Source organism: Penicillium atrosanguineum, assembly GCF_028827265.1.
Source record: "Penicillium atrosanguineum strain IBT 20685 chromosome Unknown utg000003l_segment0_segment0, whole genome shotgun sequence".
Taxonomy (NCBI): domain Eukaryota; kingdom Fungi; phylum Ascomycota; class Eurotiomycetes; order Eurotiales; family Aspergillaceae; genus Penicillium; species Penicillium atrosanguineum.
In genome coordinates, this window is record NW_026623135.1 from 1652987 (window position 1) to 1676167 (window position 23181).

Sequence of the window (23181 nt, forward strand, 5' to 3'; positions counted from 1 at the left end):
ACGAAGAACACAAACTTTGCACGCCTTCTTAATACGCCAAATTGACCAGTTCCGGAGCAAGGGAAACAAGCTACCGAAGATGCCCAAGCCCAAGAGTCTTCTCAAGGACTTTAAGCCCAAGAAGAAGGCCGCCAAGCAGGTACCATACCCTCCCATCGTATGATCGCGTTCAGCGCTAACTATTATAGGCCACGCCAGTCACAGCCGACGATTATCTCGCCGGTAAGGATCGACCTAGATCGACCATTCACAAACTGTACGCTAACTTGCCCCAGCGGGCGTTGAGCTTGAGGAGGCTGGTGAGAAATGGCGAGCGGGGGATGCCGCCAAATCCATGCGCTTCTTCATGCGCGCCATTTCTAAATACGACGAGGGTTTACAAAAACATCCCGCTGCGTTTGATCTAGCTTATAACAAGTATGTAAGATTGTTCAAACTTGAAAAATTCGTTTAGGATGAAACTGTTGTGACATACATCGTTATTCGACCCCCACTAACGTTTCCCCAGAGCGAGAGTTCAATATGAAATCACTCAGCATCCTAAGCTGGCTGCCCAGCTGCCAGCGCCCCAGTCGGAGATCCTACAAGTGGCCCTGCAATCGCACCGGGATGCATTGATGCTAGAGCAGGATAATGCCAATGTGCTCTTCAACTCCGGTCAGGTGTTGAACAGTCTGGCGGAAGTGATCTCGGATTCGAAACATCCCGATGAGGAGCAGATCGTGCAGGCAACCACTTATCTGCAAGAGGCAATTGAATTGTTCCAGAGGTGTCAGGTGCTGCAAGATATGCGTTACACCGAGATGCAGGAACAAATTGAGGAGATGCAATCCGCAGGCCCGGAAACACAGGCCCAGGTCCAGGCTCCGGAGCCGGCACCTACCCCATCAGCCAGTGATGAGGATGCTGGAGACGAAGAACAGACGCAGTGGGCGGCCATTGTGGAGCCAGTCACTAAAAATACGCTTGTCGACACTGCTGTGGCGCAGTTGGATACTTTGACCACATTGTGCAACCTGCTGACATTCAACCCCAGTGGTGGTGGCGTTGGCTGGGTGCAGGAGTATTCCTCGGGGCTCGTGCAGACTCGACTTCCTGCCTATGTTGAAGGTTCGGACAGACAGTATGAAGCAAGTCTGGCGCGGGCAAAATTCATCTGTGCCATACACGAAGTCCTTTATCTGGGCGGACACACCGATGTCGAAACCTATCAACAAGAAGTCGGGCAGGCCTTTGGTCCGGACTTGGATGTATCAGCCGACCCCGAGGGACTGTGCAGCAAAGCCGAGGCATTGACCTCGCTCAATGGAGCCTTCTCAGACGTGCCCCCTATGAGCGACCCCGAATCATTCAAGCGCGCTTTGTACTTGCGCTGGCAATCACTTTCGACCGCCTTGGATGCCTTGACAAAAGCATCTAAGCTTCCAGATGCGGAAAACCTTCCCAAGATCCACCTCGCCCGAGGTGATGTGGAAATGCAGCGCTGGAGGCTTGGAACGGCACCCTGGAACCACGCGATGGCTCAGCAGTACGGTGCTACACTCTTGAAAAACGCGCAAACATACTACCGCGGAGCCGCCGCGTTAGCCCGCCGCGATGGTGCTGCCGATGAAGAACGCGACGGAACATGCAAGGAGGCAATCGCAGCCGCAGTAGAGGGACAAAAGGCCAAGCTGGATCAGCTCAAGACCACAGCTCTCGAGCAAGTCGTGGCAGTAGCCACAGACATGGTGGAGGATGGCATGATCGAGGGCACAGTAATGAGCGCCCTGATCTCATGAACAGAAACCACGGAATATAAAAAACCACTTAGATACCTGGCTGAGCATTGACTTCCTCGTCCATTTGGAGCGTATCCTCGCGAAGATGGTTCTCCTCACTGAATTGAGTAGCCGCTTTAGCAGCATCCTCGATATCCCCAACAACAGACTCCAGGTGAGCCAGTAAACTCTCAATCTCCAATCTTTGAGCCTGCACAGTTTGCGCAAGCTCCCCATTCTCAGCCGCAGTAGCCTCAAGCTTACTATTCAGAGTTGATTGCGCCTCTTCAAGATACGGCGTCAAATGCGCATTGTAAAGCTCTTCAGCGCCGAGTGTGTGAGGACTGCGTAGAAAAACGAGTTAGCTCAAACCATGAAACCAACGCACTCAAGGTCAAAAACGTACGCTTTCTCAGGCTCGGCTCCATCCCCCTCAGCCTCCCTTCGTGCCCGCGCATCCCCAACCAACAGATCCAATTCATTCAAATGCTGCACAGCCTGTCTCTCCTCCACAATCTCTTCAAACTCAGTCTTCGCGCTCTCCTCCAATTTCGCGTTCAATTGTCTCCAAACGTTCTCCAGACTTGCAGGCACATGTCGCGCAGGCGTAGGGAAGCAGCTCGCGAAATTGGCGTATGAGTTTGCGCGTAGTGTGCGAGCAAGCGCTTGATCGAAGACTTGGATCAGGCGCGAGGCGCGTGGGCCGGGGACTTCGGACTCTGGGGCAGGCGGGGGAGGGGCTGATGAAGCGGGTTGGGGTGGGTGGGCATTTGCTTGGGCCATGTTTTTTCCGCGAGTATGTGTTTTGAATTGAGTCTGCGATAGCGGTTGGCTTTTGCTGGGTGAGGCTGTCAACTTGTTTGGCGAAGAATTTGGACATTGGGGTATTTGAAGATGCCTCAACGGCGCGACGCGCTTGTCACGTGCAGGGTCCACTTTATAGAGATGTCAAGGTAAACATATCAACGTATGATTCCACTACGAACTGAAGCCATTTGAGGTTCATTTAACTGACAAAGATGGGCTATGATAGATTACAGAATTCAATAGGCAGTACCACTCTTATTAGGAAGGTGAGAGTAAATTACAGAACTCGAAATCATTCCATAGATATATTGACCGTCCGTAGGATATTCTCATTCATTTCGGAAGGTAGACACTTCTCGGTGTCATAGTGCCCTGGGGCCGCATATTTTCGCAGAGGGCTTTGAATGCCGGCCACGAAATATTTATGTAAATCAGACTATTCCAAAAGCCTTGTAGAGGAAGAACGAAGCTGGAGGCATAGTTGAGTCCAAAAGAAAAGGCATTTGGGCGAGCGAAAGCGTATACCCTGTTTACAGTGGAAGGAACCTATATTGTATTAGAGTGATATTCTGCTATATCTCAAGCGCTAATTGGATAACATACCCATGTTACAAGAAGCGCGATAAAAAACAACATGGCGTACTTCGTATATGCACACGCAGCCGAGTTGGCCTCTGTAGCCACTGCCCGCCTTTGAGAAGCAAATGAATCTAGCACCCCAGAGCGAGCATTCATCGGCAATATTTCCGTTCGAAGAGGACTTGAACTCGGACGAGAACTGAATGCTGGCCCATGAGGCGGTATCGCACCGGCGTGTTGAAGCCCTCTGATGGGATCCAAGGGCCCACCTTCAATGGTCACAGAGTATGGACAGAATGAAGACGCATTGAAGCTTCGTGCGGGCTGTATCTCGGTGCTTGATGTAGAATGGCGTTCTGGCGAAGAGCAGGCGATCTCGCTGGTGACCTGGATGCCGGCCAGCTTCATGACTGGGTGAATATCGCTATCAATGGAATCGATGCCCCCAACCCCTCGTAGTTGGCGCCGTTTTTGGTAAATCACGGATCCGGCGCGCAAGTAGATTGCGAATGTGAGGGAGATGACGAACCACACGGGACCGTAGAAGACGGCGATGCGGAGGAAGTCCCATGGGACGGCGACCCAGCACCATAGCTTGAAAGGTATTAGGAACGGAGAAGTAGAAGCGTGATCATTGGAGAAAACCTACAATAGCAGAACCATAAACACGACCTCGTGATTGTGTCTTAATAAAAAAGTATGCAAAAGCTGGTATAAACGGTAGACCGTAGCAGCATAGCACATACTTCCATTCCAGCTGGCGTAGTTGCTCCGAATTATACTTGTGAAAAAATGTCAAGTAGACATTGCAGGCCATAGCGAAAGTCCATAGTGCGTCTGCCGGCATGAACCTGATTTCAATTAGAGTTAGATGGCACCTAGGACCATCTTTACTCACCACTGAATCAAAAAAGCCTGAAATTGACATAAAGAACTCCCAAAGCCAGCCTGTATACCTGACTGAGATATTAAAGTCGCGATATTCGCCATGATGTTTCCCCAGGAGGCATAGAAGACGAGACGATTAATAGGCTTGCGAAATGAACGGAAGCTTATGAAGGTACTGACAATTACGAAGGTGCCAACCAGCGAGACTGCAGAGCAGATACGCTCTGTGAGCGATATTGCGAATAACTGTGCCTGGGATGGTGACATGGTGAGATGGCCTTCAGAATTGCGCTTGTTTGACACAAAGCTTCAGACACAGCGGGAGCTTGAGAGTAGACTTCCTTGCCACACCAGGAGATGTAGAGAGTAAAAAGGGGCTGCTGAATATGATTGTACCCGTGTGAAAACCATCCCCGGATGGTCTAGGACAGATGTATCCGCAGAGCGTGGTACCCTGGTGGTCGGACCCGTAGATTATTGTAAAAGCAACCTGCTTACTTCACAGTCCAACTAAAATAGCAGCGATGATTATGAGACCAGCTCGGCTCACATGGGGTCTTGTTGGAAACTGGTCCTCAGCAGGGATCTCGCCAGTCGAGGTTGGAATTGTAGGGAAATCACTACTAAGAGCAAAAGAAACGAGAAAATTTTAGTGGATCAAAAGAGACCTTTTAAAACACGACTAACAGGCTTTGAAGAAATTCCTCTTTCTAAAACGCTCTAAACTTATTGTCGGGGTGTGCCGTCTGCATGAATGAACTTAGGGTCGAGCAAGACAAAGGGTGCTATACGCATCTGGTAGTCACTAGAAGCACCCTGGCCATCCGAGCCCCCTGAAACATGCCAAGAATCTTTGATCATGGTTCGGGATAACATAAATTTGTGAACAAACACCAACCGTATTCCCTTTCTCCGCAGAGCTCGTTTGGCCTCTTTCGGATCAGGGATCTCTCTGAGTCCTAAACGCTACCAGAAGGGGGGTGTAAGGGGCATGAACTTCCAAGAACCTTATATCCGATATGTTTCTATAGGGGATAGATCTTATATTGGGCACATAGTACATAAAGGGAAACGGTGGTAGCGGGTAACCCCCTTCTCCTTGATTTATACGGCCATACCAACCCACGAGAAAGCTACTGGTATTGAAGCACACGAAAACGAAGAACTCATTGCAGAAATTCTCTAGAATGGCACATTCTCTTCTACTACCTACACCACACTATCATGACCTACTTTGCACAGTAATGTACAGCCAACTTGATTGGTGCTTAGGTGCTCACCTACAGTGACTCTAGCTACTCTACTAGAGGGGAACCCTTAGTGTGCGCGTTCGTAATATAGACTGCAAGAAGCTTCTTGTACGTTAATGTGCATGTCCAAAAAGTATGTACTGAGGACTATACAGAAGTAGATACAGAACCATCTTCCGACTTTGGAGCCTCGCTTAACCTCTTTCTGGCCCTTTCAAAATAATCTTTGCATTTTGGAAGACCTTGCCTTATAGCTGGAACGCTAGAAGCAATGAGTGCAGTCGATACCTCCACAACAGAGCACAAATAAATCGGCACATTATCCCGAGACGGGTCACGAGCCCTATAGAGATGAATCACAAATCCTAGTCGTACAGCAGCAGCTGCACACGCTCTGGTTCAGTGAGTTCAAGTGGTTTTAAACGTGTTTGCATGAGGATAAAGAGACTCACGAGATACCGGTGGAAGAAAGCAGCCCTAGAATGGCTATTTTTTTTTTCAAGGCAAGATGAAGGCCTGTTTTTGAATGTAAGTATAGTGTGCGACTGCGATTAAGCCTTAGCATAGAGTGGGTCAACTAACCAAGTATTGGTTTGATAGGTAACACCACAATCCAAATGTTGGTGACCAGAAAAACGACGGCCACATCACACCAAAACACCAGAAGTGAGATACATGAGTGTTCGCCCGTATCTTCATCAATCCACAGACCTGCAGCGGGCTTGCACTGAAATATGGCGACAAATAGAAAGGCAATACTTATCAGTACAATAAGTACCATGGTGAGAATAATCGTAATCCGAAGGATTATCCGAAATAATCGATAGTATAAAAACAAGATCGAAAGTTTGATCATCCCACTTGACAGGATGTACAAAACCTGAGTGGATAGTTGCGTCTTACCAGCGTGTCAGTTCCAGTCCCCACCAAACTCATCTATCAATTTACGCACCTTTTCTAGAGCGTAGAGATTTTCCGGCCCGGTCTCCCCTGTTCCATATCTCACCCCTAGAAAGTATCATGACGACAGGATTTGAGCGATAGGTGGATTTCGCACTAACCTAAGTCCATTGCGACAATCATTCCAACGGCGATTATTGTTGCAGCTAGAGCACACCAATCATCCATGCCTGGTGTATGGGAAATTAAAAAACGCGCAATTAATCTCATTGCGGTTACCAAGATAGCAATAAACATGAGTATGGATGAGACCAGAATGAGAGAGATCCCTCGGCCTGAGGGTGCCTGAAATCTAATCAGAAAGGCCTCCTCGAATGATATGCAGCTAGAAGCAATTTAGCTTAAGCATACCTCTCTACTGCTCAAATTAATCATCCTCAACACTTTGCTGTTCTTTCCCGGGATAGAGAACCGTTGGATCAATGCGAACAGACAACCCTTTCGACGCTTGACGATGGTGTTAACAACACCGCATCTCAGGTAAATGAGTATCTTTGTCAATTTTCTCCATTTAGATGGGGTGACGAGGATGACACTTACCTCAAAAGATCTCAAGGTGCCCATGCCATTCCAGAGAAGTAAGCATTGACGTCGTGACGTCATAGATCTGAATCATTGACCACCACCCGGATATATACAACCCCGAGAATGCGTGAAAACAACTGGCAGTGTACGGGCATAGATGTCTTTCAATTGAACGCAATCGAGCCTTTTCAACCAGTTCAATTATAATATGGAGACTACAAGGCCTCAGGGCTTCATTGCATAACTTCTTTTCGACTACTTCACATCTTGTCCTAGTCCCATTAGATGATGCACCGCCATATCTGATCCTTTCACATAATAATCCATAGTACCGACTATTTCATCAGGGATCTTCACAAACTGCCCGATCAGCGCCATATTCTTCATCCCTTGAGGAATAACCTGCGGCCGGTCTTCGGACGTCCGCGGCAAAAAGGCCGCTGACATGCGTGGCACTACACAAGGAATAGTCACCGAGTTAAGGAGGATTGAATCAGCCGGGAATTTTAGCTGATGCAGAATCTCCGTCATGATTTCCTTACCCGAGCACTCGAGCATGGGTTTCTTGACATAGTCGCCTTCTTTTCCTGGGAACGTTGCATAGCCCCAGAACACTTGCACGTCTTCTGGCTGATCCGGAAACATGGGTTGCTGGGGAATGCTGAGGTTGAGCAGCCAGCTGCTGTCTTTAAGAGTGACGAAGACTCCGGAACCCGGGGCATCTCCCGTCAACTCGGTGAAGCGATTAAAAAACTCCGGGGTCTTGAGCGTTATGGTAAATGACTCCTGTCTGGACTCAGTCATCCGCGTGCAGAAGTTGTACGCATTGCCAAACTTCTCGTTCTTCGTCGATAGTTCTAGCCACAGTAACCAATTGTCATCCAAGTCTTTCTCGATCTCCATCATCTCAAGCGATGGCGGCGTGGTATTTGTTCCGCTTGTGGCGCCAGATATGACTGAGCCCACGGATACAATCACAATGTCGTTGGGCCTGACATTGATTGAAATTTCCGGTTCGTTGACTTTAACCGCGCAAATTGAAGAGACATATTCATGGGCGGAATCAAGAATGATATCTGTGACGGTCGTGCGGAAACGGAAGTCGACTCCGCGGGATTGAAGGAATTGAGCGATTGGTATGATGATAGCCTCATGACGATTGTAATTCCCGTTATCGAGCGGACGCAGGTGGTTTAGTTCGTGCTCGCCGTTCTTGTACCATTTTACAAATCGGCGGAACTCAGCGGCGCTGTGCCTTTGTTCAAAGCCGAAACTGTTTGTTGTAGGCGCCGGTCAGCGTATCTCCAGATACCAGATGATATTTGTCTGAACACATACGTAGTAGCAAGATTCAACCAATACGTGCTCTTGAAAAAGCTCGAGTGGAAATGATCTTGAATACGAGATCGTCCAAGACTTTTCTCGGTCTTTGAAGACAGCATATACAGGCTGAAGCGGTCTCTCAATCCCATTCCAATTCGTTTTGGGTCAATCCGTGCCAATTCATGAGACTTGCGAGAGAGGAATCGTGTGTGCGGGGTCTTGTAAGGTGGATTTGTGCGGTTGAACTCACAGAGATCGTTAAGCGCGGTTTTCTTTGGGTCCGATTTCGATGGCACAAGGGAAAGAAGTTTCTCCATGTAGACGCCATTGAATGCTGGCATCGCTCCGGCATGATAATCATACCCATTGACCGGGTCTCCCGTGCTGGTGGACCCTCCGCCAGCTTTCTCCAGCGTTTCAAGAATGTGGATTCGTGAGGGTGGAATGTGAGCCTTCTGGATCAAAAGTGCCGCCGATGTGAGCGAGGCGATACCGCTCCCAAGAATCCAGGCATCCATGTCGCCCGGACATCGAGGTTCAGGTTGCTGATCTGGCGTGTTAGGCGACATTGGGTGCCAGCGATTGTATGCGCCGAAGGTAGCATGGAGCACATTGAGAGTCACAAGACGAACACAAAATTCAAAAATTGAAACAACCTGAAGAAAGTCCCACACGCCGCTCTGCCTGACCGGGACATCAGGTTGATGTAACGTTGGTAGTGATGGGTTGATCCGAGAGTGATGTCAGGCTTAAATTGTTACCTTGGGTCTTCCCGGAGTCTTCTGCACGTTTGCAACCACCATTTGCCCGGCGGGGGGGGGTTGTTGACCATCCACTTTAGCTCAGAGGATTTCCAAAATATGCGTCTGAAGGGTTGCCGGTTTACCCGACACGTCTATATCATCATGCAATGTACATATTGTGGGTTTACCAACATTGGATATCTTCCATTTGTACATTGCAGCCCTGGAGACGCGAGTATGTTAGTCAAAAATCGAGGCACATAGCTACTTCATTGAGGCTATAAACATGCGTTTGTTCAAACTTGACAGGTAATCAATCATCAAGCCAGGAAGCTGGCCGAATACTTCACATAACATCAAGGAACGAAGACGAAGCAGTTCAAATAGCAAAGCTGTAGATAAAATCATAGTCAGAAGCCCTTCATGACCGGACGGACAAGTTATAGCAACGAACACCAAGCACTGTACAGTACAATATAGAAAACAAATGATCGTGGCGAGTATCCAAATTGATCTGCTTCCTTCTTCTTTCTACTAGAACAGGCATATTCAAGATCCCATGCTGCTTTATGCTCTACACCATCCTCCGCACTGGGTTAAGTCCAGACACACTATTCAAGTCACAAAGGACGTGAGGCAGAGGCCTGCCCTGTAACAGATGAGGGGGAAACCAGGTGAGAATCTAGACAGTAGCCCTTTGATCAAAAGAGAGAAATTCCTCAGTTCAAGGCCATCGAGGCAAAAGAAAAGAAAAACATTTGCAGGAAAAGCTATGCAATATGTAGCCACTCACTTCTTGACTTGCGTGTCAGATCCCAACGTGGTGCAACCGAAACTTGAAAAAATGAAAAAATGAAAAGAAACAAGAAAGAAATTGCCCCCATCGGGTAGTTATAACGCCGAGGTCTCCCATATCCGATCATCTAAGTCGAGCTCGTCATCTCGTTATGCGAATTCTGGCTCATCAATACGCCGACTGGGGCGGAACCATGCCTCCGTATGCTCCAGACATCTGCTGCTGCTGTTGATGCTGTTGCTGCAACTGGGCTTGTAGCTGAGGCAGATCGTGGAACCACGGATGCTGCAGGGCATCAGCGGCACTGATGCGCATCTCCGGACGCAGCTGGAGCATGCGGTTCAGCAGGTCCAATCCAAGAGGGTCGATCTGGGGAAGAATCAAGCTCAAATCTTGTGTTGCGTAGACGTGGAAAGTGGGCTTGTACTCTGGCAGCTGTGAAATACCGGGCCATGATCGTTCCGACGGCGTTCCCATCAGTCGGAAGATCTTTAGCAGCTGGTCTTCATTGGTTGTGCCGGGGAAGAGGGGCCGGCCTGTGTACATCTCGGCCATGATGCAACCGGCGGACCAGATGTCGATGCTGGTGTTGTAGGTACGACTACCCAAGAGGACATCAGGTGCTCTATACCACAGAGTGACAACCTCGTTGGAGAAGGTGTTGACCGGGATACCGAACGCCCGGGCCAATCCAAAGTCACCCAGCTTCAACTGACCCTTCTTGTTGATCAACAGGTTCTGCGGCTTGAGGTCACGGTGGAGAACTCGGTTTTCGTGGCAGAAGGCGATACCCTTCATCAACTGATGCATAAAGGACTTGATTGTGACCGGATCCAGTTGTCCCCGATCGCCCCGAGTGTCCATGTACCGCTTCAGATCCCGGTCCATAAACTCAAACACAAGCATGAGTTTGTTCTCGGTGTGGATGACATCGTAGAGCGAGACGATGCTCTCATGTTTCAACTCCTTCATCAAGGAAATCTCACGGATGGCAGTAGACGGGGTGCCTTCTTCTGAATCGAGGTGGATCTCCTTAAGCGCAACCATCTCGCCGGTCTGACGATTGCGCCCTTTGAAGACCTGTTTAATTTCTCGTTAGCGACAGAACTGGGATAATAAACGACGGCGACGGGAGCACCGGAACGTGCTGGATGATTGTGGGAGGTCTGGAGGACATACGGTAGCATAGGTACCTTCACCAAGCTGTAGAACAAGAGCGAGTCAGTTATTGGATAAGGCCTAGGGACGACAGATTGGGCGTGATACCTTCTCCAGCTGCTGGAAAGAGCTGGGCTGCTGTTTATCCATGCTTCTTGGAGGGTGAGAGGACAGTCCCGAGAGAGGTTTGGGATAGAGAAAAGAGCCAGGCGAGACGAGGGACGAAGGGCGGGCTGCAGGATCCCTGAGACGCTCCATGCTGATGAGGAAGGAGCCCCGCGCGCAGTGGGGGAGTCCGAGGGTTGGGCCAATGCTTATGGCATCCGGCGCTTGGAGGAGGTTTAAGGCTTGTTTTACGTTCATTACGCATATGAGATCAATTTCAATAAGAGACTACTATCTTTTCATGCACCTATTTTGTCTAGTAGAGGTGATTGTGTCAGGCAGAAAAAGAAGAAAAAAAACCGACTCCGGGAATCGAAGATCATCACGTGATACATGTGAAGTCTAGCCAGGCCAATCGTCGATCAGATAGGTCCACGGGGTCTGCGTTATCCTAATGTTCTTGTTTCAAGTGATGGGAAGAATCTAGCATCTAGGTTGTCCAGTGTGTCAAAGACTTGTACATATGTCTGAGAACTGGGCTTGAGGTATGGCCAAAATCAATTCATGTAGTTATTGAAAGCTATACAGATCTAGCATTCGTGTACCATGCGTATTAGTACATCTCGCCTAGATTATCGAATAAGGTACTGGCGAATTTGTTATTTGCCGGCCTTTTCATGGATAGCTTCCGAAGACCTATCGATCGTTTAGGAGTTCATCGGCAGCTTCGATACAACAGTGGGAAGAATCAACTGCGCAGGATGGCTACACCTGACACGAGGAGTCGGGTCAAAGTCCAGGTTTCCAAAGAGATGAGACTCGTTCCGTACTCCTCCGACATTTATAATGCCGATTGGCATGCCTCGCTTGTGTGCTCGTTCAACTAAGCGCCAGGCGGAGTAGGTGGCCAGACTGCTGCCCAAGACAAGTAAACGTCCAGCATCGTCGATCGCCTCTTCAGCCGCCGACTTGACCGTTGGATCAATATTCTCGCCAAACATGACCACTGCGGGTTTTAAGATACCGGCGGTTGATGTTGGCATCCATGCACCATCACGTTCAACCTCTACCTGAGCCCTCGAACCATCTTTCAGGGTGGGAGGTTTTTCCAAGCAGGTCGGACAGGATGGGTATCGGAACGTTGAGTACGGCGCTTCTGCCAAGTCGACATCACCATCTGGATTCAATTTCAAGCCTTTACGACGTTGCTCGTCCGGGTTGTGAGTGTCGAGGGCTCCAGCCTTCACCATGCGATCCAAGAAATCAGTCCATGCCGGATTGAGCTTTCTTAATGATGACTGGAACTCTTCTCGAGAGAACTGATTGTGACAGCTTGTGCAGACAACGGATCGTAGGTATCCGTGTAATTCGAGGGTCGGTAATTCTGGGTGAGCGAGAGAATGGAACGAGTCGACATTCTGCGTCACGACAGAGCTAATATATCCCTTGGTGCCGAGGTCTCGAATAGCCCAGTGGGTAGAGTTTGCTCGAGCTTTCACCAGGCCAGGCCATCCGACAAAGCTACGCGCCCAATATCGCTTGCGTGATTCATGACGTGACACGAATTCGTGGAAGTAGATAGGCCGATATGATTTGTTTCGTCGATAGGTCCCTTGTTCCCCCCGATAGTCAGACAGACCGGACGCGACAGAAATCCCTGCGCCCGTCAGTAGGACTGTTTGAGAGTGCCTCCCGACATCGATGCCGCGTAAATTTGGGGACGGTGACGCGGCAAAGAAGGCGCTCACAGCGTCGATCGCTCCTGCAATTGTGGTAGCTGAGGGCGGGACTATAATGGCCGGCGGTAATGGGCCCGTGAAAGGGATTCTAATTGCAGGCGTCGTCATTGAAGACGCATCATCGACGGATGGAGGTCTTGGCGAGTAGAAAAGGCGGCGGAGGTTCCGGCCTCGACAGAATTGTCCTACGGGCGCGTCTTGGCAAGTTACGGCATTTGACCCTCTGTGGGTTAAGCTCTGCAGGGAATCATTTCTGAGTCGAGTATAGTTCCAGTGATTTCCAATAGGGAGCTTGGTGATTGTAATTATAGTCGATCGTGTAGAGAGGGTCAGACATCAGCGCATCTGGGATCTCCATCAGCCGGATTACATGATCGGATCGAATGATATCCATAGGACCATTTCTCCTCATCAAATTCCCCTCGATATTCTAGGTTGTTTTGAACCATGCAAAGCCCGAAGTGAACACCCTGTCCACTCAGCCCTTTCGCCCGTGCTCGCGTGCCTCGAACTAAGACCAGGCCGTGATGCCGCTGACGCAGCCCCTGCGGTGCAGGCTTCGTCCCTCCCTCCACTCCCTCCTCAGGGTCTCCAATTTCCGTGGATCTGCTCAGCGGCGCATTCTCACCTACCACCCCTCTATAAAAACCCCTCCTTCCCTTCATGCCCGATCCCGTCCCATCCGCTCTATAACACTCGCTATGACGCAAACAAGGAGCCATGGAGGCCACAGCCACGGTCACGGTCACGGCCACCACCATCACCACGACAATGTGTACCTGACTTCCACCAACAAACGGGACGCTGGCGTTCGCATTACTCGAATTGGCCTCCTCGCCAACCTATGCATGGCCATTGGCAAGTTTATTGGTGGCTATGTCTTCCATTCACAGGCTCTGATCGCCGACGCCTACCACGCGCTCACCGACCTCGTCTCCGATTTCTTGACACTCGGCACCGTCGCATGGTCCATTAAGCCTCCGAGCGAACGATTCCCCAACGGATACGGCAAAGTAGAGAGCATCGGTGCTCTCGGTGTGAGCGGGCTTCTGCTCTGCGGTGGAGTGTTTATGGGTCTCAATGCCGGACAGGTCCTGCTAGCTCAGTTTTATCCCGACGCGGCTGAAACACTGGCACACTCTGGTATTCTGGGACATGGTCATTCCCACAGCCATGGAATGGACGCTATGGGGCCAAGCATCCACGCGGCCTGGTTGGCAGCCGGCTCTATTGTTGTTAAGGAGTGGCTCTACCATGCGAGTAAGTGTTTCATCATAGCGTGCTTGACAGAGATATATACTAACTGGATTATAGCTATGAAAGTTGCCGAGGAGCGCAAATCGTCCGTCCTAGCTTCAAACGCCGTCCACCATCGGATCGACTCTCTGACGAGCATTGTCGCTCTATTTACAATTGGTGGAAGTTATGTATTCCAAGACGCCACTTGGCTGGATCCGGTCGGCGGACTCTTGATCTCCCTGATGGTTATCAAGGCTGGCTGGGGTAACACTATCACCTCCCTATTGGAGCTCGCCGACACCACTGTGGACGAGGAAATCCGGACTAAAGTCGAAGAGGCCGCCGGCAAAGCCTTGAAGGCCCTCGAGAACGGCGGACAGGTGGCCATTCGCGATGTCCAGGGTATGAAGTCCGGACAAAACTTTTTGATGGAAATTGAGCTGGCCGTGCCTGGGTCCTGGTCAATCATGCAGTCCCGGGCCGTGGAAGAGGCCGTCCGCAAGACTGTTGGTGATGGCGTTCGCGGTGTGAAGCGTCTCAAGTTCCGATTTATCCCTGTAGAGCTGAAGGAGCTTACTTTCTCCGAAGAGTTCATCTTACAAGACACCGACGCGAGCCCCGAGCTCCATGATCACGAGGCTAACGGCGCCGCTTCTGGATCCCATATTCACGAGGAGCTTGACTCTCGGAAGAGGCGGTAGATGATAGAATTTGGATTGCGAGAAAATGAGCGGCATTACTGGTGCTGCTATGATACCCCACATTGGCATCTTCCGAGAGATCTGTACTGTGTATAGACCGTCTTTGAAGATAGAAATTATTAAACAAGACAGCAAGAAAATCTCATATTTTATTTTGACTCATTCAAACTCAGTACCTGTTACTTTTGATCTTACAATGTTTCACAGCCCACCGTTATGTCGTTATGTTGGCGGAAAGGAAACCTCTTCTTAAGCAAGCGTTTGATAGAACAGGTTGCCGTCACGGACAGCCGCCAGCAAGATATCAGGCAGCCTCAGGCCGACGACATTGGTACATCCCAAGAGTAATTCGTAAATATTCCATTCAAGTGTTAATAGCCATAAGTTTTCAAATCCATAACCTTGAATGGCGCATACCGGACCAGCCCACATTATTTGAGGGACTAGGAAGTCTGTTTCTGGACTACTGTATGTTCAGTCCTAGGGCAAGCCAATAGCAGATTTGGCCATTGCCTAGAGCCGCAAAGGCCCACGTGAACAAGAACATTGGCGGTTAAAGTGTATAACTAGAGGTGCCCAACAAGGTAGGCCCATCCCGAGCAATGGGCAGGTGTCCCCGCGATCCTGAAGTGGGGCAATAAATTCTACCGAGCTCCAGGGCTATTTAGCAGAAATCGATTTAGCCGGACACAGTTCTAGATGCACTCGCTGGGGGCACTAATGCATGGAAAATCCTTGTAATCCTTGTGACCCTAACTCACACCTTGTAGAATATGAGATACGAAGCAAATGGCTGAATAAAATTATCTTGTTCGCAGGTGCTTACACATAGGTGGGGAAGGTCCGCTTTACATCATTGCGGGCTCATCTACTCCGGCTCGAGGTTCGTTGCGCTTCTTCCTTGTACATTCTTTTTTGCCGTACAGGTTAAATTCGCTACCCCCCACATCCATAAGTCCTCCCTAAGGATTGAACTGATACTTGTGCGATTACAATTGTGTGACTCTGGCGCGCTCATTTACTATGGCGTCGCAATCTCCCCTCTATATCGGGTTCGACCTGTCAACCCAGCAGTTGAAGGGGCTGGTCGTCAACTCGGACTTGAAGGTTGTCTACCTCGCCAAATTCGACTTTGACGCCGATTCTACCGGATTCCCCATCAAGAAGGGCGTTCTAACCAACGAGGCCGAGCATGAAGTATACGCTCCGGTCGCGCTGTGGCTGCAGGCTCTTGACACCGTGTTGAGCAGCTTGCGTCAGCAGGGCCTGGATTTCAGCCGTGTCAAGGGTATCAGTGGTGCAGGACAGCAGCATGGAAGTGTCTACTGGGGCCATGAGGCCGAGGGTTTGCTGCGAAACCTCGACTCGGCCAAGTCGCTCGAGGAGCAGCTGGAGACAGCGTTCTCCCACCCCTACAGTCCCAATTGGCAGGACTCGAGCACCCAGAAGGAATGTGACGAGTTCGACGGGATTCTTGGGAGCCAAGAGGAGCTTGCTCAAGCCACAGGAAGCAAGGCACACCACGTAAGAAGCTCTCGAATGTTTGCTTTTGTCCGATGACGCTGACCCCGCGACTAGAGATTCACAGGTCCCCAAATCCTCCGATTCCAAAGGAAGTACCCTGAGGTGTATCAGAAGACAGCGAGGATTTCCCTTGTATCCTCGTTCATCGCCTCGCTTTTCTTGGGCCATGTGGCACCCTTTGATATCTCGGACGTGTGCGGTATGAACCTGTGGAATATTAAGAAGGGTGCCTACGACGTCGAGGCGCTCAAGCTCTGCGCCGGCAAATTCGGTGTCGAGGACTTGAAAAAGAAGCTGGGAGATGTGCCTGAAGATGGCGGACTACATCTGGGTTCGGTTCATCCATACTACACCAAGCGTTACGGCTTCAGCTCGGACTGCACAGTCATTCCGGCCACTGGTGACAACCCGGCGACCATCCTCGCGCTGCCACTGCTGCCATCTGATGCTATGGTGTCTCTCGGCACCTCCACGACCTTCCTCATGTCCACACCCAGCTACAAACCCGACCCCGCGACACACTTTTTCAATCACCCGACCACTGCCGGCCTATACATGTTCATGCTATGCTATAAGAATGGTGGCTTGGCCCGAGAGCATGTCCGAGATGCGATCAACGAGAACCTCAAGGACACACCTGCACAGCCCTGGGCCAACTTTGATAAGATAGCTTTGCAGACTCCCCCGATGGGCCAGCAGAATGCCACTGACCCTATTAAGCTGGGTCTTTTCTTCCCGCGACCGGAGATCGTGCCAAACCTGCGCTCGGGACAGTGGCGCTTCACCTATAACCCAACCACTGGACAGCTAAAAGAGACTACAGAGGGCTGGGCCACACCACACGATGAGGCTCGCGCGATAATCGAGAGCCAAATGCTTTCCCTGCGCCTTCGCTCACGAGGCCTAACGCAGAGCCCTGGAAATGGGCTTCCGGCCCAGCCCCGTCGAGTCTACCTCGTGGGAGGTGGATCCAAGAATGAGGCGATCGCCAAGGTGGCTGGAGAGATCCTTGGCGGTGTTGAGGGTGTTTACAAGCTCGACATAGGTGACAATGCCTGTGCTCTAGGAGCCGCATACAAAGCAGTTTGGGGAATGGAGCGGAAGGCTGGTCAGACATTTGAGGACCTGATCGGGCAACGATGGCACGAAGAAGATTTCATTGAGAAGATTGCGGATGGCTACCAGGAAGGTATCTTTGAACAATACGGCAAGGCCGTGGAAGGCTTTGAGAAGATGGAACAGTATGTCTTGCAGCAAGAGGGCAAGTAAAGTAGATATCCATAGAGTTGAGGTGTTTAGTACATTTGAACATTGATCAAAAGGAACTTGGACCTTGTCAGACGTCACTGGATCACGCAGCCCCTTGCCCCATTCGGCCACAAACCCTGTGATTTCCCTATCTCATCCCATAGCCTTTGATTTCAAGTTCATAATCCATCGAATCCTTCTTAATATAGCCATTCGATAGTAAAAGCGTGGTCAAGCGAGGGCGGAGCCAGGCACGGAAATCCGATTACGATACCATGGATGTGCTCCTCCACTGAAAACAATTTTGAACCCCAACACACATCCCCCTCGTTCCCTGTCCCTCTCCCCTTCAACAATCTGAGGGAGTTCCGGTTGGTCGAAGATGGAAGAACAGGTAAGCCTCTTTTCCGACTTCAGGTGCAAAAAAAAAAATCAATCCCCTCCCCCACTGCCACCGAGTCAGCCCCTCCGAGGGGTCCCTGACCATGCATTGACGCAACCCTCCACCCACAGGTAGCAAATGCCATTGAGATCGCCTGGAATCCGACCTCCGACCAAGCCCTGAAGTCGCAAGCTTTCGACTATCTAAACCAGCTTCGCTCCGATCCCTCCGGATGGCAGGTCTGCCTCGCCCTCTTCACCAAAACCCCACAACAGCCCGAGGTCGTACGGCATGTGAGCTTGGAGATCGTCAACAGTGCTGCCCAGGCTGGTCTTATTGATTTGGTATCGCTGGGTATCGTGCGGGATGGTTTAATGGGCTACCTTCGCCAGGTGTACGGGCCCGACGGTATCGCTACGCCCGATGCGACCTACATCCAGAACAAAATTGCGCAGACAGTCACCTTCCTCTTTTCCGCCCTCTACGCAAACGGTTGGGAGTCTTGTATCGACGAGCTTCTGAGTCTGACTTACAAGTCCGCCGCCAGCACGACCAGGGATAACGCACTTGGAATCATATTCTACTTGCGTGTGGTGAACTCGATTCACGAGGAGATCGGCGATGTGCTGGTGTCTCGGTCACGCGGAGAGCAGGATAAGGCAAATTCATTGAAGGATTTGATTCGGGGACGGGACATGCAGAAAATTGCTAGCTCCTGGCAAGAAATCCTGTCACAATGGCGGGATGGTGATGATACGGTCGTGGAGATGTGCTTGAAGGCAGTCGGCAGCTGGGTCAGCTGGATCGATATCGGTCTTGTTGTGAATCAGACCATGCTTGATCTGCTCTTCCAGCAACTCGGACGAGCCGAAAAGCAGGAATTGCGGGAAGGAGAGCAGCGGGTGCGCGATGCGGCTGTTGATGTCTTCACAGAAATCATCGGCAAGAAAATGCGCCCCGCCGAAAAGATTGAGATGATTGTTTTCTTGAACCTTGACTCGATCATTACGCAGCTCTCGAACAGCCCTCCCCTCCGCGAGAACCGATACACCTTCAAGTACGATGTCGATTTGGCGGAGACTGTCGCCAAGCTTGTGAACATTACTGTTATGGATATTGTGCGGGTGCTGGAAACCGACAACGGCCCGGTGAAGGAGAAGGCAGACGACCTTCTGCAGGTTTTCTTACCTCATATGCTGCGATTCTTTTCGGATGAGTACGACGAAGTCTGCTCTACCGTGATTCCCGGTGTCAACGACATGCTCACCTACCTTCGGAAGCTCTCCAAGACCAACGCCGCATTCCAAGAACGGAATAAGATATTCCTCCTCCCCATCCTAAAAGCAATTATTGCCAAGATGCGTTACGACGAGACCTCAAACTGGGGCGACGAGGACGAGCAGACAGACGAGGCGGAGTTCCAAGAGCTGCGTAAGAGGCTAGGTGTGCTCCAGCAGACCATTGCCTCAGCGGACGAGCAACTGTATATCGATGCTATATCAGAAGTCGTTGGTACGACCTTCGAGAACCTGCGTGCTTCCGGGGGTCAGATCGATTGGCGTGATCTGGATCTGGCTCTGCACGAGATGTTCCTGTTTGGCGATCTTGCTGTCAAGGGCGGCGGTCTTTACCAGAAGAACCAGCCCACGGGCCCGCCTGCAGTTCGACTTATTGAGATGATGCTCCGCATGGTTGAATCTGATATCCGCTCCTTCACCCATCCGGCAACACAGCTTCAGTTTATGGAAACCTGTGTCCGGTACAGCTCCTTCTTCCAGCACCATCAACACCTTATCCCCGGTGTGCTGGAAAGCTTCCTTCAGCTCGTTCACCACCCCGTTCGCAAGGTCAAGACCCGTTCGTGGTATCTTTTCCAGCGTCTTGTGAAGCAATTGCGCGCTTTGATTGGCAATGTTGCCCAGACTGTTGTCGAGGCTTTGAGTGACTTGCTAGTTATCCAAGCCGAGTTGCCCTCCGAGGGCGAAGACGGTGATGAGATGTCTTCTGAGGACCACGAGGGCTCTGCTGATGCCGTTTTCAACAGCCAACTGTATCTCTTCGAGGCTGTCGGTATCATCTGCTCGACCAACGGCGTGCCTGCCGACAAGCAGGTTCTCTACGCCCAGTCAGTGTTGAACCCTATCTTTGCTGACATGGAGCGGAACCTGGCGGCGGCCAAGGCCAATGATGAGCGGGCACTGCTCCAGATTCATCACGATATCATGGCGCTGGGCACTCTTGCCCGAGGCTTCTCTGACTGGATGCCTGGCACCAGCACCCCGGCTGCCCTACCAGCACCTGAAGTTTCAGAAGCTTTCTGCCAGGTGGCCGAGGCCACTTTGGTTGCCCTCGAGTCCCTCAAGGCATCCTTCAACATTCGAACTGCGGCTCGCTTCGCTTTCTCACGACTTATTGGCGTTCTCGGCGCTCGCATCCTGCCCCAACTGCCGCGATGGATCGATGGGCTTTTGACTCAGACCTCTTCGCGTGATGAGATGGCACTGTTCCTGCGCCTTCTGGATCAAGTGATCTTCGGATTCAAGGGTGAAATTTATAGCATTCTTGATACGCTTCTGACTCCGTTCTTGCAACGCGTTTTCTCAGGCATTGCGGATCCCACAACTGGAACCGATGATGAGATCCAGCTTGCAGAGCTCAAGCGTGAATATCTGAACTTTCTGCTGGCTGTCTTGAACAATGACTTGGGTGCGGTCATTATCAGCGAGAGAAACCAACCCATCTTCGAAACCGTCATCACCACTATTGAACACTTTGCCAAGGATATTGAGGACTTCACAACCGCCAAGATGGCCTTTTCAGTTCTGTCCAAGATGGGCAGCTCCTGGGGAGGGCCCGATATCGCCCCTGCGAATGGAGCCACGACTAGCCAGACCCAGCTGCCCGGCTTTGGTGGTTTCATGATCTCCCGATTCTCGCCCTTGTGCTGGGCACTTCCCACCACCCCATCCTTCAATTCCAAAGACGCACAAGCCAAGCAAGTTCTTGCTGAGGCAGGTGGAATGCAGCGCATTATCTACAGCAAGACTGGCATGGAATACGCAGACTACCTGCGCAACCAAGAGTTGCCCGGCATGGGCATGGGCGCCGAGCTGATTGAAGAATTCTTGACTGCATTGAGCCAGCTGGACGTGAAGGGATTCCGGCAATTCTTCCCGGTAAGCATTCATTCTCCATTCACTCCTCACGAATCCTAAACTAACCTCATTTCAGTCATTCATCCAGCGATTGAGCGCATGAACACCCCCTCGATGACCTTTTCTATTTCCTTCTGCTTTTTAGATTCCCCCATGCCACATCTCCTATTTCCGAGAACATGACGTCCTCGCCGACCTTGTGATATGAATTTTCTGTCGGTGACTCATGCCATCTATCATCATGGATACCATCTCTACCACACGTTTCAACCCCCCAAAAGAACATCCCCCTGCCCCTCCAAAAAACATCAAGGATGAATAAACGACTCAGGGAAGTGGAAAGTGGAAAAAAGTGGTTCCCCAAAACTCAAGTACATAGCGTTGATCACTCCCCTGGTGCATTCGCATCGCATCTGGGCCTTTGTATCCCCGACATAAGCCCCCTTCACACTGGCGTTTTGCCTTAGGTAGATCATGAATGAAAGTACTCTACAGAGCTCACCTCTTAAGTCATGAGTAGGAAGTAAATAATGAGTAAAAGCGTAAGACATGATTTCATTCCTATTTAGGTGATTCCCCTCCATCCATTTATTCAGTTTAAATCAGTTTTTTGATTTGTCAAATCACAGATCTTACCGGACCCTGGTGCTCACTTGAGCGAATTGCCATCAGAATCTGTTGAAATGGTCCATGAAGCCGTTTCCCATCCCGTCTATACAAGGAATCCCCCCAAAAAAGACAAAGCAAAAAGAAAGGAGATCACACACTAGTTTCCGAACGCCTTAGCCGCGTGCGCAACGTGGTCGTCGGCGAACGAGGCCATGAAGTAGTATGAGTGGTCGTAGTCTGGCTGGTAGTTGACCTTGACGTTGGTGAATCCCTTTTCGCTAGCCACGGCTTGCAAGTTCTCGGGAAGGAGTTGGCCCTGCTTGTAAAAGTTGTCGCCGGTGCCCTGCAGAGTTATTAGACTTGTTCGTTTGGATAAGAAGCATGGTACATACGACGTCGATCAGAATGTTAAGGTCCTTATCAGTCCACTTCTTGAGGAGCTCGGTGGCGTCGTGCTCCTTCCACTTTTCCTGGTCTTCGCCGAAGTAGCCCTTGAAGGCTTTCTGGCCCCAGGGGCAGTTGATGGGGTTGCAAATTGGGGCAAAGGCTGAGACGGACAGGTACTTTCCGGGGTTGCGGAGGAACTGGTTGAATCGGTTAGAGTCTTCTGTGTACTAGAGGGTTGAGAGAACGAACCAGAGTAAGAGCTCCGTGTCCACCCATGCTGTGGCCAGTGATGCTGACTTTGCTGGAGTCTAGCTGGGGGAAAGCAGCAAAGACGGTCTTGGGCAGCTCTTCGGTGATATAGCTGTACATGTTATAGCCTTTGTCGTAGGGGGCCTTGGTGGCGTCGACGTAGAAGCCGGCGCCGGAGCCGAAGTCATAAGAGTCGTCCTCGCCTTCAATGTTCAGACCACCTGTACAATTATCACATTAGCGCTGTTTCGACTTCTTCTCGGTCTAGTCTTAATGCATTTCCGGATAACATTGACAGGGCGATGACGTACGAGGGCTAGTATCAGGATAAAGCACAGCAATGCCCTGCTTGCTAGCAGCATGCTGGAAGAAGCCCTTCTCAGAGCAGTTATCGGCAGTACAAGTCAGGCCAGACAGGTAAATGAGGACGGGCACCTTCTGAGAGTCCGCCTTCGGGGGCAGGTAGAGGTTGAAGCCCATCTCGCAGCGGGTGGTGGCGGCATTGTGGCTCAGCTTAAGCAGCTTACCGCCGAAGGAGGCAATAGTAGCCTTGGTGGTGACGGACATGATGGGTGGGTATTAGGTGTAGGGTCGAGTTGGGGGTCTGATTGCGAGGATGAAGAATATAAATAGGAGTTGACGTTTTTGCGCGGGGTTTTTGTCCCGCATGAGGGGAAGCTCCACTGTGTTCTGCTTGCCTTTTGGGGTCGTTTGAGTTGCCGCTTTTGGTGTGCTGACTGCTTGCTAACTCGATTAATGGGTGGCACAGGATGTTAGTCCTATTCATCAAGGACTCAGATAGAGATGAAGGCGATATATTGGCAAACCACAGCGAAGAATGAACGAAACACACGGTATGAGATTCTGCCAAAAAAAGAGTCTACTCATGTCAAGTACAAGACAGATGATTATTAGAGGCCCTGGGTGTTCAACTATACCTAGCTTAGAATACCCATTCATAAGAGGAAAGTCTATCAGCAACGATTTGAATCATGTAGGAAGGTATGAAACTCAATTGCATCGACACAGTAGAGTATAAAAGCAGCAATGGCTA

At 50.6% G+C, this 23181-nt stretch overlaps 10 protein-coding genes across 10 annotated transcripts; 4 read left to right on the top strand and 6 right to left on the bottom strand.

Moving 5' to 3' along the window:
• Positions 1-79: 79 nt before the first annotated feature.
• Positions 80-1781, top strand: N7443_004031 (uncharacterized protein; the record flags this gene model as incomplete). Its single annotated transcript, XM_056884087.1, has 4 exons — positions 80-139; positions 189-222; positions 276-417; positions 509-1781. 4 exons carry the CDS (start codon positions 80-82, stop codon positions 1779-1781), a joined length of 1509 nt encoding a protein of 502 aa, XP_056742365.1.
• Positions 1782-1809: 28 nt separating this feature from the next.
• N7443_004032 (PMF1/NNF1 family protein) lies at positions 1810-2543 on the bottom strand (the record flags this gene model as incomplete). The annotated part of the gene is made up of 2 exons (XM_056884088.1): positions 1810-2104; positions 2167-2543. The coding sequence occupies 2 exons, from the start codon at positions 2541-2543 to the stop codon at positions 1810-1812; spliced, it is 672 nt and encodes a 223-aa protein (XP_056742366.1).
• Positions 2544-2900: 357 nt separating this feature from the next.
• N7443_004033 (putative cAMP receptor-like protein) lies at positions 2901-4301 on the bottom strand (the record flags this gene model as incomplete). Its single annotated transcript, XM_056884089.1, has 4 exons — positions 2901-3113; positions 3171-3740; positions 3796-3997; positions 4045-4301. The coding sequence occupies 4 exons, from the start codon at positions 4299-4301 to the stop codon at positions 2901-2903; spliced, it is 1242 nt and encodes a 413-aa protein (XP_056742367.1).
• Positions 4302-7024: 2723 nt separating this feature from the next.
• Positions 7025-8661, bottom strand: N7443_004034 (oleate hydratase; the record flags this gene model as incomplete). Its single annotated transcript, XM_056884090.1, has 2 exons — positions 7025-8042; positions 8108-8661. The coding sequence occupies 2 exons, from the start codon at positions 8659-8661 to the stop codon at positions 7025-7027; spliced, it is 1572 nt and encodes a 523-aa protein (XP_056742368.1).
• A 1138-nt stretch (positions 8662-9799) lies between these two features.
• N7443_004035 (cyclin-dependent serine/threonine-protein kinase phoA) lies at positions 9800-11152 on the bottom strand (the record flags this gene model as incomplete). Its single annotated transcript, XM_056884091.1, has 3 exons — positions 9800-10711; positions 10811-10834; positions 10898-11152. The coding sequence occupies 3 exons, from the start codon at positions 11150-11152 to the stop codon at positions 9800-9802; spliced, it is 1191 nt and encodes a 396-aa protein (XP_056742369.1).
• Positions 11153-11601: 449 nt separating this feature from the next.
• Positions 11602-12741, bottom strand: N7443_004036 (putative SIR2 family histone deacetylase; the record flags this gene model as incomplete). The annotated part of the gene is made up of 1 exon (XM_056884092.1): positions 11602-12741. The coding sequence occupies one exon, from the start codon at positions 12739-12741 to the stop codon at positions 11602-11604; it is 1140 nt and encodes a 379-aa protein (XP_056742370.1).
• A 593-nt stretch (positions 12742-13334) lies between these two features.
• N7443_004037 (cation diffusion facilitator family transporter) lies at positions 13335-14573 on the top strand (the record flags this gene model as incomplete). Its single annotated transcript, XM_056884093.1, has 2 exons — positions 13335-13893; positions 13948-14573. The coding sequence occupies 2 exons, from the start codon at positions 13335-13337 to the stop codon at positions 14571-14573; spliced, it is 1185 nt and encodes a 394-aa protein (XP_056742371.1).
• A 1023-nt stretch (positions 14574-15596) lies between these two features.
• Positions 15597-17366, top strand: N7443_004038 (xylulokinase; the record flags this gene model as incomplete). The annotated part of the gene is made up of 2 exons (XM_056884094.1): positions 15597-16097; positions 16152-17366. 2 exons carry the CDS (start codon positions 15597-15599, stop codon positions 17364-17366), a joined length of 1716 nt encoding a protein of 571 aa, XP_056742372.1.
• Positions 17367-17727: 361 nt separating this feature from the next.
• On the top strand, positions 17728-20985 carry N7443_004039 (Ran GTPase-binding protein LOS1; the record flags this gene model as incomplete). Its single annotated transcript, XM_056884095.1, has 3 exons — positions 17728-17739; positions 17859-20903; positions 20959-20985. 3 exons carry the CDS (start codon positions 17728-17730, stop codon positions 20983-20985), a joined length of 3084 nt encoding a protein of 1027 aa, XP_056742373.1.
• A 663-nt stretch (positions 20986-21648) lies between these two features.
• Positions 21649-22694, bottom strand: N7443_004040 (S-formylglutathione hydrolase; the record flags this gene model as incomplete). The annotated part of the gene is made up of 4 exons (XM_056884096.1): positions 21649-21834; positions 21884-22075; positions 22128-22348; positions 22439-22694. 4 exons carry the CDS (start codon positions 22692-22694, stop codon positions 21649-21651), a joined length of 855 nt encoding a protein of 284 aa, XP_056742374.1.
• Positions 22695-23181: the final 487 nt, after the last annotated feature.